This window comes from Salmo salar, chromosome ssa13 (genome assembly GCF_905237065.1).
Source record: "Salmo salar chromosome ssa13, Ssal_v3.1, whole genome shotgun sequence".
Classification (NCBI taxonomy): domain Eukaryota; kingdom Metazoa; phylum Chordata; class Actinopteri; order Salmoniformes; family Salmonidae; genus Salmo; species Salmo salar.
The window spans coordinates 40,359,423-40,380,684 of NC_059454.1; the positions used below are offsets into that span (position 1 = coordinate 40,359,423).

General features: G+C 43.3%; 1 protein-coding gene across 2 annotated transcripts; it reads right to left on the reverse strand.

Annotated features, from left to right (window-relative positions):
* Window positions 1-53: 53 nt before the first annotated feature.
* On the reverse strand, window positions 54-21,075 carry LOC106567105 (inter-alpha-trypsin inhibitor heavy chain H6). 2 transcript variants are annotated; one of them, XM_014136003.2, is made up of 18 exons: window positions 20,265-21,075; window positions 15,521-15,556; window positions 9,815-9,969; window positions 7,374-7,484; window positions 6,842-7,089; window positions 6,446-6,615; window positions 6,183-6,299; window positions 5,875-6,046; window positions 5,212-5,690; window positions 3,778-5,005; window positions 3,176-3,208; window positions 2,977-2,994; window positions 2,736-2,783; window positions 2,594-2,617; window positions 2,401-2,451; window positions 2,167-2,280; window positions 1,507-1,911; window positions 54-1,358 (listed from the first exon to the last, which is right to left on the reverse strand). In XM_014136003.2, the coding sequence occupies exons 1-18, from the start codon at window positions 20,385-20,387 to the stop codon at window positions 1,099-1,101; spliced, it is 3,792 nt and encodes a 1,263-aa protein (XP_013991478.2). In that variant the 5' UTR covers window positions 20,388-21,075; the 3' UTR covers window positions 54-1,098. The 2 variants fall into 2 exon arrangements, with proteins under 2 accessions (XP_013991478.2, XP_013991479.2); XM_014136004.2 differs by lacking the exon at window positions 20,265-21,075 and adding an exon at window positions 15,882-16,170.
* Window positions 21,076-21,262: the final 187 nt, after the last annotated feature.

Here is a 21,262-nt window from a genome sequence, read left to right on the forward strand (position 1 = left end):
AAGTAAATGATTTTGTGTAAAACTACTCCAATAAGACCACGACGAGTTCCATAGACAATTTGTTATAAGATTTAGTCCTTTTATAACTTATACTTCACAATAAAACTGAAACAATTAAAATACAACTCTGACCCTCTGTATATAAAATTACACATTGCTAAAATCAAATGATCTATTCATATATTTGTTGTAACATTGGAATTATAAATTGCCCTTATGAAGCATATGATTTTTTGCAAATGAGAGTTTGGATTTAGCTGTATGTCAAGATCAAGCAGCATTTGTCTGCAGAACTATAGAGACAATTAACATATCTTACTGTTGCCACGTTAACAGCTGAAGAGGTCTGTCCCTGTTGTTGTTTCAGAAAGACACTGGTGCAATGACCTCATCCCATCACCTACATTATCTTTTCATGCCTGACACCTGTTACCTCATCATTCTTTAGATTTCTTACTGGACTCAATCTCTCTCTCTCTCTATTTCTCTCGCTCTTTTGTCTTTGTTTATCATTGTATCTGTCTCTCTTTGTGTCCCTCTCTCTCTCTCTCTCTCTCTCTCTCTCTCTCTCTCTCATTTTCATAATCATGAACATGCATTCATGCACACTTTCAGAGGAGAGAGTAATAACCCACTATGTGATGTTGGTATTGAAGGCTAGCCAGCAGAACACTAGTCCCAGTGCTGTTTGTCCTTGCAGAGACACTGTAGTTTCCCATTGGCCTGAGCTGCCCAGCTTTGAGCTGGTGGTAGCTAGATGAGTAGCTCGGTTCCAATCTCTATACTAGCATACTACTTAGTATGAAGCAATGTATTAGGCAAGTACAGTGGGGAGAACAAGTATTTGATACACTGCCGATTTTGCAGGTTTTCCTACTTGCAAAGCATGTAGAGGTCTGTAATTTTTATCATAGGTACACTTCAACTGTGAGAGACGGAATCTAAAACAAAAATCCAGAAAATCACATTGTATGATTTTTAAGTAATTAATTTGCAAGTAGGAAAACCTGAAAAATCGGCAGTGTATCAAATACTTGTTCTCCCCACTGTATATTCTAAGTAGTGTGCTAATACTGAATGGACATTTGAACAGAGTATTTATATGTTATCCACCACGTAGCTCTGGTATGGATGACCCAACAGTTTCTCCACCTGTGCCTTGGGCACGATCCAACACCTGCCCAGGTGACGTTTCCTCACTGTGTCCTTCAGGGTCTTGTCCTGTAGGGTGATGGGTACGTGTATCGCCCCCCACCTCAGCACTCCCCTAGATAGGACCCCCTCTTTACTAGGCTGGGGCGGTGTGTCACTAGGGTCCTTCACCGGCATCACACTCATGTCCGCATGCTGGAACTGGCCTGTTGGAAAGAGGGGACAATGAGAGGGCAATCAATCACAACATATATGTATAGTATTTTCCCATAGCCTTTTATACAGGAACACTTTCGGGCCAGGTGTATGTAACAAGACAAAGAAACTAATTTAAAGACATTAAAGGGAATGTACCCAGTAGGCCTTTGGTTGAAAGAGAGAGGCCTTGTCCATCAGTGATATAGAACCCGAGGTGTGCCATCTGCAGGTAGCTGGGCTGTTTGTAGTGGTGGAACAGAACCAGGAAACAAATATCCTTCGCCAGCTCGATCCAACAGCTCTGATGGATGTCATCTGTGGTGTCCATGGATACCGCCACGCCCTGCCTTGTTACAGATCCCTGCTGATTAGTGGGTAGGGTGTCCCGTCCCTCCCCTTCCACCACCACGGCGTCCAATGAGAGTGTGATCACTATGCCACCCAGCCCGCCGTGCCCGCCCATGGCAGCGGAGATGGTTATCTTGTCAAAGTAAGTGCGGGAGCGGTCCTCTACGTCTTGCTTGGACGGAGCCCACATTAGATGACCGTCCACCGTGATACCTTGAGGGTAAGAGGAAGGCATGGGTGAACTGTGTGTGTGTGTGTGTGTGTGTGTGCGCGCATGCGCGTGCGTTCCAACAGTTACAGAATGTATGTGTTCTTTAATGTGATCCCATTTTAATATACTGTATGCCTGTAAAATGTCGTGGTCCTTCTAAATGAGATTATACGGCACATCGCTTAAATTCAATGACATGCCACTAATATAAGATTACAGTTCTGGACTTTTGTTTGTTGTAGTCTGTGCTGACTAACCTCTCTCTGGGTCTTCCAGCAGTCTCAGTACGTCGTTGGCCCTGCCGTCCACCGTGAAACACAGATTCTGTTTCAGTTTGGGGAGCTGGACCATAAAATGAGGGTCTCCATCAACTAAAAAAAACAACAACAAACAAACATTGAACATAAAGACAAAGGTGAGAAACAAATTTTACAGTTATATGTTATGCTACTGGTTATGTTATGTTACTGGTTACAGTGTATGCCCCTTACCAGAAGAGGAGAAGACTCTGACAGAACTCAGTCTGGAGGTGGGGCCTGGCACTGGAAGGACAACAGGTACAACTGAGACTACGTCTTATCTTTCTGAAGCACTGAAACCAATGACAGATCAGAGCCTGCTAACATCTCCGAAGTACATTGATCTTATGCTAGACTACATAGAAAAAAACAATGAAATACTTACAAAGATTTAACGCTGATTCATCCCCTGAAAACATACAAATTCCGAAAGCGTGTTAAATATCTGTATCAACTGAGAAACATACAAAGTATCCCTATTGCCAACACAACTAAATAGTTCTACATATTAGTCAACTGTGACTTACAAGAATCATAGTTGAGGTCGTAGTCTTGGTCGTAGGTTGCATCATAATCTAAAAGATCCAATCATATGGTCATCATTAGACACCAGACAGACACAGTAAAAACATATCCTCTCCATGAGCTGGTCTGAGAGCTTTCATCAGAATCTCTATAGGAGGAAATGACAGCTTTTAAGATACAACAACATACATGCTGTTGCAATGAATTGGTTTGTCATGGCAGAGGAGTAAGAAAGGAACTCACCTTTAACTAGGTCCATATCTAAGGTAGAGACATGGAGAAAACACAGATTGACACAGTGATACACTAAAGGTCTACTTCATCACTTTTTAACCTCATATCCATTATCTTTGTATTCAAAGATATCAATAATGATATTTCAGGACATTTGTCCAACAGAGCTGAAGCAGAATGATGAAATCTTCTGGTATGGTTGATTCACCTTTTCTATGGATCTGGATGGAAGTGGAGACATCTGGTGGAAAGAAGAGGAACATGTCACACTTAAGCCAGAAATGGTGGATTGATGGTGCCAGTGCTGCATTCGATTGTACTAATATTTCTCTGATAGACAGGTACAAGATATAAGTTCAATACCTGATGCAACACAATTCATATAATATGCAATACTGTTATTTAATAAAAATGTATCCTTAAGAGAAGTATTATTCAACTATACTTTGCATTGTATTAGTTGAAGTTCCAAGTGAGATAGACAAGAGAGCGAGAAACTAATCTCATAAATGGTATCGTAGCATCTGTCAACAGACTGGGACGCTTAGACTAACAAGGAATATTGTTCTGGTGGGCTGGTTTTTGTAATTGATGATTTGGATAAATCACGATATCACAGTGGCTCACATCTTTAACATTTTGGAAGAGGAGGGGAAATTTGGCCCCTAGACTTGCAGAGAGAGAGAGGGATGGAGCTACCGCCCAACTTGCGCTCTTTTCTAAAACATCTGCCCTCAGAAATTAATCGAGCACTTGACACAATTACGTGAGATTTTAATTCTGGGTTTCCAAGATCAGTGGAATACCAACCCAACAGTCCTGCAGCCTCCCACAGTTTAGGCCCGTCTGTGATGCCTGGCATGGGGGAAAATGTGGCAGAGACAAAGGTGGCAATCTGGTCTACGTCTGAGACTGGGTCTGTGTTACTGCCCTGTGGAGCTGGAGTAGGGGAGACGGACAGAACACTGTACAGGAATGTGGTGACCTGAGGTGGATGGGCATCAGTGGCAGACATGGTGGCATTCTCTGAAGAGGAGGAGGAGAGGGATATTCTAACTGGAGGGAGGACTGTTCTAACAGAGATGGGAAGGGGCGTGGCGGGTTTCCAAGGCTGTAGAGCAGGGGTTGGATCGGTTCTGACTGAGGTGGTGGTGGTAGTGGAGGTGGTGGTTTTCACAGCTGTAGGGACTGTAGTCTTAACTGTGGTGGGTGATGTGGTAGGGACTGTCTTTACTATGTTGGGTGGAGGGGTGGTTGTGGTTTTCCCAGGTGCAGGAGCGGCAGCTGTTTTGAGCGAGTTGGCCAGGGGGGTAGAGAATATCCTGGCGGGGGGGGGAGGGGCAGGGGCAGTTTTTGGAGAGCTGGGAGGAGGGGTGGGGGGTTTTCCTGAGAGAGGGGCAGGGATGGTTTTGCCGGCACTGGGGCTGAGGGTGCTAGTCATAGTGGTTTTCTTGGGGGATGGTGGAGCCACTGTTTTCGCTGGGCTGGGTAGGGTGGAGGCCTTTCTGGGTTGAGGTGGAGGTTGGGGAGGTGGAAGCTTGGTGACATGAGGGTCTGGCTTAGCTTCGTTACTCCTGGGCTTTTTCACAGGGATGGGGGAGACTATTTCGGTGGCAGTAGTGTGGGCAACTGTGGTTGTTGTAGTAGCTCTATTAGTGGTGTTGGTGGTGGTGGGCTTAGTGGTGGTTGTGGTGGCGGGTTGAGCTGTCGTAGTTGACGCTGTGGTAGGAATTTCATCAGCATCAGGCTTGACTACAACAAGGGAAGTAACAGGCGTGACAAAGTTGAACTTGAGGGAGAGGTTGGTTGCCTTCTCGCCCAGCAATTTCTGCACGGCCAGGTCGGTGCTGTTCAGTTTGGCCAGCAGCAGCTCTTTGATAGTGAAGTAAGCCCAGAGACGACGTACGAAGCTGGAGATCCCACCCATCCCCCCAGGGCAGCCCATGGAGGAGGCTGTCACATTCTCCTCTCCTTTAGACACCAACACGTCATTCTCGACCTTCACTTTCTGCTTTGAGTCACTGGCCGTCAGAGACACCTAAGAAGAGAAGAAAGGAGAGGAGAAGGGAAGAGAAAGGAACAGAAGAGAGGAGAGGAGAGGAGAAGGGAAGAGAAGAGGAGGGAATAGAGAAGAGAAGCAAAGAAAGCAAAAACTTTATCAATGTCAATATTTCCCCAAAAATGAAATGTTACAAAAACTCATGGTAAAAACAATGGACAATTACAACATGATGTGATACCAACCTTCAGATTCTTGACCCCTGGCTTGACCTTCCCAGTGACCACCAGCTCTGAGCCCTGGAAGTAGTTGGGGAAGAGGGAGCGGGTTACGTCGAAGGCCTGGTCATCCAAGTAGGTCAGCTGGATGTCTGACAGTAGCGGGCTGGCTACCTCATCGTAGAATCCCTTCAACTGGAGTGCGGCGTCTGTGTCCTCGTACACCATCCTCGCCATGCCACGGTTGTCCAGTGCCAGGCGCCGCAGCAAGGGGAAGTCGGCGTCGTCTCCGAAGGCCAGGCCAAACAGAGAGGCGGAGCCCAGAGCGCTCTTAGCGTTGCTAAGGATGGAGTCACCGGACGTCACGCCGATGGTAGCTTCACCGTCCGTCAAGAAGATGACCAGAGGGACCCGGCGGAAGCCACCGGAAGAGGACGAGGAGGGGGAAGAGGCGGAGGGGTTCACCAGCTGGGCAGCTGAGAGGAGGGCCGCGTTGATGTTGGTCCCTGGAGGAGGAGAGAGGGAAGGTGACGTGGAGAAGAGAGGGAGGTGTGGAGGAGGTGGAAGAAATGGAGGAGAGAGGATGCAGAAGAGGAGACAGAAGATGGAATACAGACAGTGTTTTAGCGGTCTTGTCAGGTTGCTGCAGATATAATGCAATTCAAGCACATCAGACTCAATCCCACTCACATCCCTCAGCGATGATCCTCTTGACAAATTCCTTAGCGTCTCGTACGTTATTCCGCGTGGCCCTCACTGTGCGACCCTTCTTCCAGGTGAGGACCTTGTCTGAGAAGGTGATGATGTTGAAGTGGTCCCCTTCACGAAGGTCTCCCAGGATAGTGGACATTGCCTGCTTTGTCTGGTCCACACCAATACAGAGCGAGAAGAGAAATTATAATTTTATTGATAAAATGTAGTGTCAATGTTGTCATTCTTGTCTAAATGAATGAGGTGTAGCTGGATGCAATGTGAGAGGTGTAAAACATCTACTGTACCTGTTTGATCTTGGTGCCAATCATGGAGCCACTGACATCAATGACAAAGATGACATCCTTGGGGACCACAGGAAGCCCCCGAGGTGCAAAGTAGTGGGCAAAGTACCCATCAAACACCTGAGACAGGCCAACAGAAGAGAATAATCCCTCATTGGATTAGATTATTGCCTCGCTAGATTACCGTCTTTGTACAGTATTTGTTATGGCAGAGTTTGGGCCTACACAGTGTGTAGTGCTTGTGTATGTGTGTTTCGTGTGCTGACCTGGACGTCTCCCATGAGGTCACTGAGCTCTACATCGTACTGGATGATGTAGTCAGCGTTGAGCCCCTTAGAGGAGACACTGCTCTGCTGCTGCAGGCTGGGGTTGTAATGAACACGGGCACAACAAGGGCTCTGCTGGATCTGAGTGGAGGCTGGGGCTTCTGTCTCACCTGGATGGGAGAGGAAGACCAGAGAACACCCTGTCATTGTGCATGTTTGAGGTATACTACATGTATGTTGCATCCTACTATACAATAACTACTCATTACTGTGATCCAGATGAGTGATTATGCAACTTGCCTTGTTCAAACTGATCCCCTCAAACATGCTGCTTGTATCAAAACTAGCACTACAACTTTGACAATAAAGAATAACTGCTGCCTTTTCCTATGTTACCTGTGACAGTGTTGGAGAGCCGTCGGCTAGACTTCAGCGGGAGGACCTTGATGAAGCTGAGTCCTGTCCTCTCTGCTATGCTGACATCCAGGGTGAGATTAGTGACCAGTCCTCCAGGCCTCAGGCCCAGGATCAGTTCATAGCGACCCAACCTGCGGGGCAGCAGCTCCTCGTAGGACAGCGAGAAGGAAATCCGGCTCCCAGAGGAAATACTCACCGCCATGCGGAACTTCTCGATCTCCCTCTCCCTGAGATGAAGACACAGTAAGAGAGAGGTATTGGAGTGGTGGCGGTGGTAACTGGTGAAAGAATGACTTGGAAAACCATGGGGAAATGGAAAGAATTTGAAGCAGGCAAGTACAACTGATCTGAGTAGAAATGCTAAAAGATTTAAATGGGTGTGGTGGGTGACGGGTGTCCATATGTCTAGAATACAGATGTGTTGTTGTACTTTTCCCACATAAAACAAAGAAATCCAAATAAAACACATATCAAAGAGTGATTGTGGTATGAAATACTTTTTCAGACTGACTTGGTGGCAACGAGTCCAGCTGTTTTCCCTTGCTTCTTGGCTGCGTCATAGATCTTCCTGGCAGCACTCCTCTCCTTCACCTGGGCGATGTGCACTTTGCCATTGGAGGTGCTGGAGGCAGAGGAAAGAATGAGGTAACTCGCAATGGTCAGACTATGTTAAGAAACATGCATTGGTCTCATGGATGGAAAATATCTAGGTTTCCTTTACTTTCCTTGACTGCAACTATTTACATTATTAGTCACACGTTACAAAGCAATAACATACTTCACAGCATTTGTGTTAGACTCAGATGGAGGACAAACATGAATCATGCTGGTTTACAGATTCACGTGAAGCGAAGGGTGAGAGGAGGGAGTCATTTCCCTCTGAAAACATGAGCTCTCTGAGCTCTGGTCCATGATTTGGTTGGGAAATGGTTCGGTGTAGGTCCTGCGGAGGCCATGAAAGGGTCTCAGGGTGTTGCATGATCTCTTTTCAGTAATCATGGTTGCATCCCAAATGACACCCTATTCCATCTAGTAGACTACTTTTGACCTGACCCTTACGTGTTTGGATTTGAGACGCACCCATGATAACTGAAAAATAACACTCGGAAACCCCCTCCATGGCCCCTGGAGAACCTACTCTATACCCAACTGTTCCCCAACCATTTCCCAACCAAACTGGACCAGAGCTCACACACCCTAATGCAAACCATACAGTTCCTAAATTCTCACCGCCTTCCTGTCATCATGTGATGAAGTGCTAAAATAAGGTCATGTCCTTTGAAAAAATATATTTAAATAAAAACCAACAGGGACCAACGAAAATAAATCTCCAGCCTTGAAGCAGGTCTTGTTCCGGACACAGAGCAGAAGGAAATGGTGGGCTTAGCAGGGTGGAAAATAGAGGGGCCTGTATGTATGTGTGGCTGAGAGGGAGTGGGAACTGGGAACGGCTGCACATGAGTGACCTACACACAGAACACAAGGCCCTCAGTCCCACGTTGTGAAACGTCACTGAACTAAAGAAACACAGTCACCACAGCTATTTTCCTTCTGGATTAATTGGTGAAGTGTTGTGTGTGTGTGTTCCAGCTAGCACATAACGTTCTGAAAACCAAATGTTTCTTAGAGCTTGGTGAGAGCGTGGTCGTCCTATGCTAATGCTCCAGATACTCAACTAGTCTAAAGGCCCGTTTTATTGCTTCTTTAAATCAGAACAACAGTTTTCAGCTGTGCTAACATAATTGCAAAAGGGTTTTCTAATGATCAATTAGCCATTTAAAATGATAAACTTGGATTAGCTAACACAACGTACCATTGGAACACAGGAGTGATGGTTGCTGATAACGGGCCTCTGTACGCCTATGTAGATATTCCATTAAAAATCAGCCGTTTCCAGCTACAATAGTCAATTACATCATTAACAATGTCTACACTGTATTTCTTATCAAACCCTAACCCTAAGTGACCCCAAACTTTTGAACGGTAGTGTACATTCCCACAACTTCCAAGGAACCAAATGTGCTAGCTTGTGTGTGTGTGTGTGCTCGTACGTGTGACAGAGAGAGATGTGTGATATTATATGCATGCATCAGAGAGTTAGTCCGCATGTAAAACTGTCTATTTTCAAGAGTTTACATCCCCCATTTGACTACATGTAAATGGATATGTGTGTGGCGTGTGTTGGCTATGTGTGTCAGTATGTGTTTGCATGTGTGTGCGTGCAGGTGTGCGTAGTATGTGTACTTTGGCTTGTTTATATGTACCTTGGTAAACTTCGCAGGAGAGAGAGAGGGGGGAAAAAACAGGGCATGCTTCTGTCATTTTCTCTACTAACGTTTTGACATATTTACAAAGCATGGTATTCATCTGCTTTTAAGATCCCCCAGACGCCTCCCTCTTCTGACCCAAGCCCAACCCCAGGCTCCGGCTCCTCGTTGGGTCTTTAATGTTTATTTTGGGGAGTTTGTCCGGAAACCGCAGACCTGACTGGCATTTGGGATTTATTTTGTTTATTTACTACCAAGCTTTACACTCCTTTTTTTAACTTTATTTTTTTTTTTTTATCTAGGACCTCTTACCTTATACTTTACCCCCCTTCACAGCCAAAAAGAAATGTATTTTTGATCCTGAAGAATATTAGCCCGAGTGCCATTCTGTTTGTGCTATCATGCCAACTCCTTGTCACTCATCGTCAAGCAGCAAGAGTTGGCAAGAGAGAAGAAACATACTGGCACCCAGGATAGAGGGATTACATCATTCCAAGGGAAGGAACAATTAATTTGATTATAGGCCCACTACCTGGGAGGGAGGGAGGGGAACTGGCTGGTTCTCACTCATAGCCTCTCCTGCTGCCTGTGAGCTTGTGTGAGTGAGGGGTACAAAAAACAGCATTTCCTACTCTTGGGATAATAAAGTAAACTTCACTTGACTTAAAGTGTGTGACTGACTCACATTGTGAAGTTGGAGATGAATGCTGCTGAGGGCAGGTCCACCTCAAAGGCTGCCTCCTTGGTGACAGCTAGCTGGTTCCACACAGAGCTCTGGATGGTGGTGTGGGCGTAGCGAGACATGACAGAACACCTCACATGGTAGTCTGTCACCTTCAGCTGGGAACAGATTAATCCAGCAAACAGTCAGCAAAGAACATACACATTTGATCTGATGAAATCGTTATATAGCTACCCAAGTACAAAGCCAATAGCGACCTCATCAAGAGCTTTGGACCTCTTGGTGTAATTGCTAAGGTGTTTGACTGACAGTTGCAGAGATGCAGGTTTGAGTACTGATGGGGCTCTTTTGTAAATGAAAATCCAAGTATTACTAGGCTTTTTTTTAACCAGGCTTCAGTGCCTTGACAAGTTTAGACAAATGTTACAAAGCCACACTCTGCAAGATATCCCTCCCACCCCGTTGTTTACTTGGCTAATTCTGGGCCCTGCTGGGGCCAATCTGGTCAGCTGGGCCACATTACTGCAAGGCCGGGACACAGACAGACCTGAGCTACTGAGAGACAAACAGACCTGTTTCTCAATACTTACCAGTATCAAAGACAGTGGACAAGCTTTCTGATACACCGGAGACCGATTGCTTGATGATCTACATTCTATCATTGGCAACATTCAAAGCATCAAATAAAATGATGGCTCCACTGAGATACAGTACTACAGGGTTTCTCACTACAGGGTTTCTCACTCTGTGTGGCACACAGGTTAAAAATACAGATTGCAATGAGAGTGATAGCTAGATCTACACTCACAGCATGATTTCCTCATAACCTAATACTGGCATGTTTGATCATCATGTTCCTATCCAGATGTCATTAAAGTCCCAGGATTGGCTTATTTCAAAGGGCTTAATGTGAAGCGTTTCTTGTATTGCTAGTAAAACAATGTAGGCTTGTCTTCTCCCTTATGGGCATACAACTGGCAAAAAATAATCTCTAGCACACGTGGAGGTTAAGACCGGTGTAGACCTTACAGTGAAATGCTTACTTACGAGCCCCTAACCAACAATGCAGTTTAAAAAAAAATACAGATAAGATTGAGAAATAAAAGTAACAAGTAATTAAAGAGCAGCAGTAAAATAACAATAGCGAGATTATATACAAGGGGGTACCGGTACAGAGTCATTGTGAGGGGGCACCGGTTAGTTGAGATAATATGTACATGTAGGTAGAGTTATTAAAGTGACAATGCATAGATGATAACAACAGAGAGTAGCAGCAGTGTAAAAGAGGGTTTAGTGGGGGGGCAATGCAATAGTCTGGGTAGCCATTTGATTAGATGTTCAGGAGTCTTATGGCTTGGGGGTAGAAGCTGTTTAGAAGCCTCTTGGACCTAGACTTGGCGCTCCGGTACCGCTTGCCGTGCGGCAGCAGAGAGAACTAGGGCGTTCCTCTGACACCGGGCGTTCCTCTGACACCGCTTGGAGGAGAGGTCCTGGATGGCAGGAAGCTTGGCCCCATGTACTGGGCCATTCACACTACCCTCTGTAGTGCCTTGTGGTCGGAGGCCGAGCAGTTGCCATACCAGGCAGTGATACAACCAGTCAGGATGCTCTCGATGGTGCAGCTGTAGAACCTTTTGAGGATCTGAGGACCCATGCCAAATCTTTTCAGTCTTCTAAGGGGGAATAGGTTTTGTCATGCCCTCTTCACGATTGTCTTGGTGTGCTTGGACCATGTTAGTTTGTTGGTGATGTGGACACTAATGAACTTGAAGCTCTCAACCTGCTCCACTGCAGCCCCTTCGATGAAAATGGGGGCGTGCTCAGTCCTATAGTCCACAATCATCTCCTTTGTCTTGATCACATTGAGGGAGAGGTTGTTGTCCTGGCACCACACGGCCAGGTCTCTGACCTCCTCCCTATAGGCTGTCTCGTCGTTGTCGGTGATCAGGCCTACTTAATGATGGTGTTGGAGTCATGCCTGGCCGTGTAGTCATGAGCGAACAGGGAGTACAGGATGGGACTGAGCACATACCCCTGAGGGGCCCCTGTGTTGAGGATCAGCGAGGCGTATGTGGGGGGCGGCCTGGGGGCGGCCCGTCAGGAAGTCCAGGATCCAGTTGCAAAGGGAGGTGTTTAGTCCCAGGGTCCTTAGCTTATTGATGAGCTTTGAGGGCACTATGGTGTTGAACGTCAAGCTGTAGTCAATGAATAGCATTCTCACATAGGTGTTCCTTTTGTCCAGGTGGGAAAGGGCAGTGTTGAGTGCAATAGAGATTGCATCATCTGTGGATCTGTTGGGGCAGTATGCAAATTAGAGTGGGTCTATGGTTTCTGGGATAATGGTGTTGATGTGAGCCATGACCACCCTTTCAAAGCACTTCATGGCTACAGATGTGAGTGCTACGGGTCGGTAGTCATTTAGGCAGGTTACCTTTAGTGTTCTTGGGCACAGGCACAATGGTGGTTCTGCTTAAAACATGTTGGTATTACAGACTCAGTTAGGGAGAGGTTGAAAATGTCAGTGAAGACACTTGCCAGTTGGTCAGCGCATGCTCGCAGTACACGTCCTGGTAATCCGTCTGGCCCTGCGGCCTTGTGAATGGTTGTCATGTCCTGACCAGTAAAAGGGGTTGTTTGTTACTGTAGTTTGGTCAGGGCGTGGCAGGGGGTGTTTGTTTAGTGTGTTTCGGGGTTTTTGGTTGATGTTCTATGTTTTCTATTTCTATGTGGGTTTTGTAGTTTTTCAATGTCTATGTTAGTTTTGTCAATGACCTTCAATCAGAGGCAGCTGTTCGTTGTTTTCTCTGATTGGAAGCCATATTTAAGTGTGTTTGTTTTCACTTGTGTTGGTGGGTGGTTGTTTCCTCGTATAGTCTGAGCACCTTATGGGACTGTTTTTCGGCGTTTGTTTTGTATGAGTATTTTTTCCCTTCTAAATAAAAAGAAGATGAGCACCTTAACCGCTGCATATTGGTCCGATGATTTCTCCTCCTCAGACGACGAACTTTGTGACAATGTTGACCTGTTCAAAGGTCTTACTCACATCGGCTGCGGAGAGCGTAATCACACAGTCTTCCAGAACAGCTGGTACTCTCAAACATATTTCAGTGTAATTTGCCTCGAGGTGAGCATAGAAGTACAGTTGAAGTCGGAAGTTTACATACACTTAGGTTGGAGTCATTAAAACAAATTTTTCAACCACTCCACAAATTTCTTGCTAACAAATTATAGTTTTGGCAAGTCGGTTAGGACATCTACTTTGTGCATGGCACAAGTAATTTTTCCAACAATTCTTTACAGACAGATTATTTCACTTATAATTCACTGTATCACAATTCCAGTGGGTCAGAAGTTTACATACACTAAGTTGACTGTGCCTTTAGCTTGGAAAATTCCAGAAAATTATGTCATGGCTTTAGAAGCTTCTGATAAGCTAATTGACATCATGTGAGTCACTTGGAGGTGTACCTGTGCGTCTTTGCTTGACATCATGGGAAAATCAAAATAAATCAGCCAAGACCTCCGAAAAAAATTGTAGCCCTCCACAAGTCTGCGTCATCCTTGGGAGCAATTTCCAAATGCCTGAAGGTACCACGCTCATCTGTACAAACAATAGTACGCAAGTATAAACACCATGGGACCACGCAGCCGGCATACCGCTCAGGAAGGAGACGCGTTCTGTCTCCTAGAGATGAACGTACTTTGGTCCGAAAAGTGTAAATCAATCCCAAAACAACAGCAAAGGACCTTGTGAAGATGCTGGAGGAAACAGGTACAAAAGTATCTACATCCACAGTAAAACGAGTCCTATATCGACATAACCTGAAAGGCCGCTCAGCAAGGAAGAAGCCACTGCTCCAAAACCGCCATGAAAAAGCCAAACTACGGTTTGCAACTGCACATGGGGACAAAGATCGTACTTTTTGGAGAAATGTCCTCTGGTCTGATGAAACAAAAATAGAACTGTTTGGCCATAATGACCATAGTTATGTTTGGAGGAAAAAGGGGGAGGCTTGCAAGCCAAAGAACACCATCCCAACCGTGAAGCACGTGGGTGGCAGCATCATGTTGTGGGGGTGCTTTGCTGCAGGAGGGACTAGTGCACTTCACAAAATAGATGGCATAATGAGGGAGGAAAATTATGTGTATATATTGAAGCAAGACATCAGTCAGGAAGTTAAAGCTTGGTCGCAAATGTGTCTTCCAAATGAACAATGACCCCAAGCATACTTCCAAACTTGTGGCAAAATGGCTCAAGGACAACAAAGTCAAGGTATTGGAATGGCCATCACAATGCCCTGACCTCATTCCTATAAAAAATGTGTGGGCAGAACTGAAAAAGCGTGTGCGAGCAAGGAGGCCTACAAACCTGACTCAGTTGCACCAGCTCTGTCAAGTGGAATGGGTCAAAATTCACCCAACTTATTGTGGGAAGCTTGTGGAAGGCTACCCGAAATATTTGACCCAAGTTAAACAATTTAAAGGCAATGCTACCAAATACTAATTGAGTGTATGTAAACTTCTGATCCACTGGGAATGTGATGAAAGAAATAAAAGCTGAAATAAATAATTCTCTCTACTATTATTCTGACATTTCACATTCTTAAAATAAAGTGGTGATCCTAACTGATCTAAGACAGGGGATTTTTACTAGGATTAAATGTCAGGATTTGTGAAAAACTGAGTTTAAATGTATTTGGCTAAGGTGTATGTAAACTTCCGTCTTCAACTGTAGTTTAGCTCATCTGGTAGCCTCGTGTCACTGGGCAGCTCTTGGCTGTGCTTCCCTATGTAGTCTGTAATGGTTTGCAAGCCCTGCCACATCCGACGAGCGTCAGATCCGGTGTAGTACAATTCGATCTTAGTCCTGTATTGATGCTTTGCCTGTTTGATGGTTTGTCGGAAGGCATAGCGGGATTTCTTATATGCTTCCGGGTTAGAGTCCAGCTCCTTGAAAGTGGCAGCTCTAGCCTTTAGCTTAGTACAGATGTTGCCTGTAATCCATGGCTTATGGTTGGGGTATGTACATGCGGTCTCTGTGGGGACGACGTCATCGATGCACTTATTGATGAAGTCAATGACTGATGTGGTGTACTCCTCAATGCCATTAGAGGAATCCCAGAACATATTCCAGTCTGTGCTAGCAAAACAGTCCTGTAGTTTAGCATCTGTTTCATCTGACCACTTTTTTATTGATCTAGTCACTGGTGCTTCCTGCTTTAATTTTTGCTTGTAAGGAGGAATCAGGAGGATAGAATTATGGTCAGATTTGCCAAATGGAGGGCGAGGGAGAGCTTTGTATGCGTCTCTGTGTGTGGAGTAAAGGTGGTCCAGAGTTTTTTTCCCTCTGATTGCACATTTAACATGCTGATAGAAATTTGGTAAAACGGATTTAAGTTTCCATGCATTAAAGTCGCCCGGCTACTCGGAGCGCCGCCTCTGGTTGAGTGTTTTCTTGTTTGCTTATGGCGGAATACAGCTCATTCAATTCTGTCTTAGTGCCAGCCTCCGTCTACTGCAGAATAGTGACCGCCACACATATTGATATGATTTAGAAGGGGATCAATGTTCAGTGAATGCTTTCCAATATTATCACAGCCCATCTACATAGGCAGTTGTTGCACGTGTGCGAAGCCGTACCAGTAAGATATCTTACTGATTTCGGCAATGATACATTCCAATGGGACATTCCATGTAGCTCATACTCACCAACGGTTTTGCTGGTTTGCTCTGGCGTCTCACTCTCTGGGGAGAAAAACAATACAGAGAAAGTTAATAAAAGTGTAATGAATCCTAACTATAGGGTTGAGCACAGCAGAGCTATAGGGTTTGAGTGCAGCAGAGCTATAGGGTTTGAGTGCAGCAGAGCTATAGGGTTTGAGTGCAGCAGAGCTATAGGGTTTGAGTGCAGCAGAGCTATAGGGTTTGAGTGCAGCATAGCTATAGGGTTTGAGTGCAGCATAGCTATAGGGTTTGAGCGCAGCAGAGCTATGGGGTTTGAGCGCAGCAGAGCTACAGGGTTTGAGCGCAGCAGAGCAGAATACAAGGTTGTAGTTTGTTATGTACACACCAGGGCCCTGACAGTAACATATTGCTGGACTCCTGTAGTTTGGAAACATTTAATTAAAACAAGCTGAGGCCTTCTGAACATTGTGTAAAGCTTAAAAGCCAATGTAGCTGTTTTTATCTCAATATCAAATCATTTCTGAGTTACAATTAGGTACCTTACTGTGATTGTTTTAAATTAAAATGGTCAAAAAGAAACAAAAATAGCATCTTAGCAAAGAGCAATTTCTCAAGCAAGAATTTTGCTTGGACTACCTGGGAGTGGTCTGAGTGTGGAGGGAAAAACTGAAAACTAGCTGTTATTGGCAGAGAGGTTTGGAACTCTCTTTCTTATTGGTTTATTAACTAATTTACCACCTGGTGATGTCACCAGGCAGGCTAAAACTCCATCCCACCAAAACAGGCAGAAATTTTAGGCGGTCTTTTCAAACAGCTCTTACACAAAGATGGCATCATCATTTTTATAATTTAACAGTATTATTCTAACCTCATAGTGTGGAAATATTCATAAAACACAGGTAATTGACGTTGTTGAATGCACTGGGCCTTTAATAGATTTATAACAGCTTTATAGCAGTGTTTTAAGATCATACAGTTACCCTAAAGCCATTGTAGAGGGTTGAAAGGTATTGAGTTAAAGTAGATTTATATTGTTCATTCAAAGACTTTCAACCCGCCACACCATTATTATGTAATTTAACCTTCTACCCAATTTTGTGTACCCACATTTGTACTACTGTAATCTGGAAATATGCTGATTTAAAATGTTTTACATTTAGGTCATTATCTAATATAAGAAATTGTATATAAGAGGACAACTTGTCTTGGAAAAGTAACAAAATACTACCAAGTACTGTAGTTGGTTTACAAAATCCCCTCCTTTTAAATTAATCTCCAGGATCTATGTGTGGGGTTGGGTCAATATTTCTGTGTCAAAATAGGCTGAATCAAAGCTATTCATGAATGAAGGGGGGACTGGAAACAAATGCTGTCACTGTACACAGAGGGATAGTGAGGTGCACTGGTTCGGTTTCAAATGTTCGTTTTGCTCACAAATCACTGCTGTGTCAATCCATTATCACATATCCTGGAGATACAACACAAACAAATAACATTAGAGGGCGACTGCACTTCCTGATTTGGCCTCATTTTGAAGATTGCCCATTAAGAAATGCAAGCGACCATGACTAAAGCCAAAATGAGAGTTATCTCGGGGGTGTGGTTTGATGTGTTTGTGTTATGTTCGCATATCGTACCCTGGCAGGTACTGTTGTTTGTCCCTCCTGAGTCACCGTAGCAACAACATTTCCACTTCCTCAAAATAGTCACTTCCTTAAAATAACCAGAATTAAAAAATCTGTAATTCATTTTTGATCTGTAATTCATGCAATTTTACATCTACTGTAGCTAAGGTATTTGGTGCAGTACATCTCAAGTTAAAAAATGTGCATGAAAAACTACTCAGTGCACTGCATACAGTTGAGTCGGGAAAGTCTGGCTGCTCTAGCAATCGCTGTTACAAAGCCACACCAGCCCCACTCAAGTTAGTTCAGAGCGAGAAAGTGTAGGCTATATAGAAATAATTACTTTAAAATTGAAAAATCATGCAACTAAATAATAAGGATTTATAACATCCCAATCAAAGGTGTAGATTTCATCTCACAAAGGGAGAAATTTCAGTGCCAACAAAAACTGCATTTGAATTCAATATTGTTTTATTTGTAATGCACAAATTAAATCATTGAATTAATACATTCACTTAAAACTGGATCAAATGAATATTTTTATATTGAGTTTCAATATGGTATATATTGCATTCCTTCGTTTGTGTATCAAGTTTACAAACTATAATTTCAAGTTTACCAAAGTTTCATATATTCAACTTCTCAGATGCATTCAGATTCAGTTTCAAACTCAGTATTTTAAATTAAGATTCAAAACCAGAGACAACATCCTGGTACTTTGTCAGCAAGGAATGGTAGAAGAGAACCGCTGGAATCAAAAACTATCTTTGTTAAACAGGTTTCTGGAGGTTTCCGAAGCCAATGTGGCATGTTACATGTATTTTCTTCCTACGAATTTGGCTCTGTTTGGGCAATAAGCTATTATTGTCATGTTTCCACCTGTCACCAGAGGGCGGCAGAGACCGTCCTAGAGATGTTAACGACACTCAGGTCTGTCCCAATTTACTCATTATGATTTCCCTGTTAAAAGAGTGTTTTCTGTTGTCCTTTGCAGAAACTTGAATTGTTTACCGTGTGCATTTGTTTCCTGAGTGAGTTTGAGACTTATAGTGTTTATTGTTTTTTCAAGTGTACTGTGATCCTGCGGCTCCCGTTTCTCAGTAAAGTATTATGTTTATCCTTAACCACTGATTCCTCGTCTGGTCTCTTCTCTGCACCTGAGTCCAACTTTACCACGTCCCAATTATGACCCATTCCTAAAAGACTCTTTAAGACTCTTTCTCTAACATGGTCGTGCCTTCTGTTTTCCTCAATGAAGTGCAGGACACGTTAAAAGGGAGTGTGACAAAATGTTTTATTTGGCCCCCATAAGAATATAGTTTGATAGCCCTGTCATAGCCCTTCTAAGGATAGCTTTTCCACTTCCTATTTAATCTTGCTCTTGTGACTGACTGGGTTTGAACCCGGATCTCCTGCATGTCACAAGACTATTAGTCTACTTAGCTAAAGCCCATAGGGATGAGTTCAGGAAGCTAACACAAGTCTTCAAGTCTCCAGCAAGGTTACTCATCAAAAAAGCGTGGACCTCGGTTACATTTCACCGCCTTTTCACTCACATTCACTCCTTGAAAGAGTGATTTCCTTGACCCAGAATCGCCCAGAATGCACTGCGCGGTCCATTGACGACACTGTAATGGAAAACTGTAATATATACGGTAATTGTAGGTATTATCAACAGTAAAAAAAACTCTGACACGTTTTACGGCAGCATACTGTAAATTATGGTCATTGTGGGAAAATTGGTGTATTTCGAATGGTACTGTAATTCGACCCCACAGGTTGTAGTACCATACCATATCTTGGGAGCGCCAAAAACCTTTTCACCATTAGTGGGTACGTGGCATTGTTGTTTCTGGATCATTAACATATTTTGAGGCACAAGAGCCTATATTTGTTGCACCCGTAAGTGAAAACCTGGACTTGAACCCAGAATCTCTAGTGGCACAGCTACCACTGTGATGCAGTGCCTTAGACCACTGCGCCACTCGGGAGCCCAGAGGCAGCTAGTCTTATACCTTAAATGGTTCAGCATTTTGCCATGTCCTTTTGGTCTGTTTTTCCTGTAGTTTCTGCCAGTTAGGAAGCCTTTGTTAAGGCCTCTAGAAGTGAAAGTGATATAAAACCCTACATTTTGATTAATACTGTAATGTGTGAACACTTTACCTAGCAGCCAACCTGCTTACAACCATCCCTTGTAATTACAGTAACATACTATGAAATACAAACTCTACCCTGAATTAATATCATCCATTCGTTCATTCATTCAAACTATGGTAGCATTGACTTATCAGTATAATACAGGACATTTTATAGTATTGTACTGTATGTCAGTACACAGTACATGCTTTGATACCATATACTGTATATTACAGAATGTATACTGTAATATTAAATACGTAATTTGACTTGCCACCGAGCTGCCTGTAAATTACTGTCAAATTCATGGTAAACCCTTAACAGTGGACGCATGGGTAACGTATAATGGGAGTAAATACGATTCCAATTGAGTTTCCCTATGTAAAGTTGTAATCCATACCCAACCCTCCAGTAAATCACAAAATTCCGTTTCAATGAGACTGACTTTATTATCAAAAGTATGCTATTTACACTTTGTAGTTAATTTTGACTCTAGGCTATTAACTTTTCTGACTCATATCGATGCCACATAAGCCGATTAAAACCAGAGATGTTGGTTCGAAGTGGCAGTTGACCTTTATTAAAGAGAGGAACACCTTTCAATGTACAGTGGTTCCTTCTGAAGTGAACATTTTTTTATAGATTTTTTGGGGTATTTGAAACTTTATTTTTAATTCATGTAAATGTAGGCTTTACTGTATAGTGTAGGCTATATCATGTGTGTTTCCAATGCATAATTGTATTCACATCTGCCATCCATCCTATAGTAACGTGCAGTCCTGTACATCTTCTATATAGTTTACCCCTCACTTGAGTGCAACAAATACATATTGCGTGCAAAAATGAATGTTGCCTTGTATGAGGAATACATTTTTCGTTGAACAGGTATCATTAATATGATTTTTTTTTTTTTAAACATGATTTTGTGAGGCTATCCTAAGTACGTTTTATTTTTCCAAGAGTTTCCAATATTATTCGTCCCAACAGGAAGATAAAATCATTCGCACCTGTAAAGGTATTTCTTTTGCTCCCAGGCGTGCTCCGCATTCCTCTGAAAATCCCCTCTGCACTGAGATCACGAAGAAAAATAAAACACACAGGATTTTTAAATCCACTTTCCCCATGTTCATTATACTTTTTAGTCTCCCGAGATGAAAAACGTTATGTTGCCAGTGGTCTCAGGTTGCCAGTCAGTGAGAGAGATCAAGTGCAGGTACGCAGGACGAGGTAGAACAAACCTCACATTTTACTAGTTCTTTTTCAAGAGGCAGTCGACTCGTTCATCTCCCTCCCCTTTATTTTAATAGTTTTGAAACCTCGTATATAATAACAGAAAATAAATCGTAGAATTATAATTTATATCTGACAGACAGATAATCAGATGAAAATGTAAAAGAATATCAGTGCGCACAAAAATTGCAGGAGTTGAGTCCCTGTGAGTTCAATAGGGTGTCCCTCCTTACGTGTACATACTGGAAATTTCGCGGACTGTTGCCATCGGTTAGTGAGCATGAATAGAAATGACGAATTATTAACCAATGAATGTCGACAATTTTGAAAGAAAAACATTCCAATCTCTCTTTGCTGTCGCCCCTTTCTCAATTCCAAAATGGGACCGAATAAAATATAGGATATCCCACCCTGACATACAAATGAGACATTTGTTTTTCTCATCTCTTTACCATTTGGCCAAATTATATTCCAACACAGGCTACCCCACTCGTTCTTGAATAGTCAGAATATAAAAGCTCAATATGTGACCCTATAAATTAAAGCTTCAATTATCTGCAAAACAGATCTCTAAAATTGGTTATGCAATTCATTTTAATTTTACTATTTCACCAATCTAGTTCCAGTCATTCAGTTTAATAAACTTTTTGTCTTAACAATTGTGCTATTTTATACGTTTGTCACAAATATACTTATTGTCAACATGTTGACTCAAAAATATGTGATCAGTACAGTGTTGCACATCTAGCCAAGCCAAGGGACTCCTGCAGCAAAG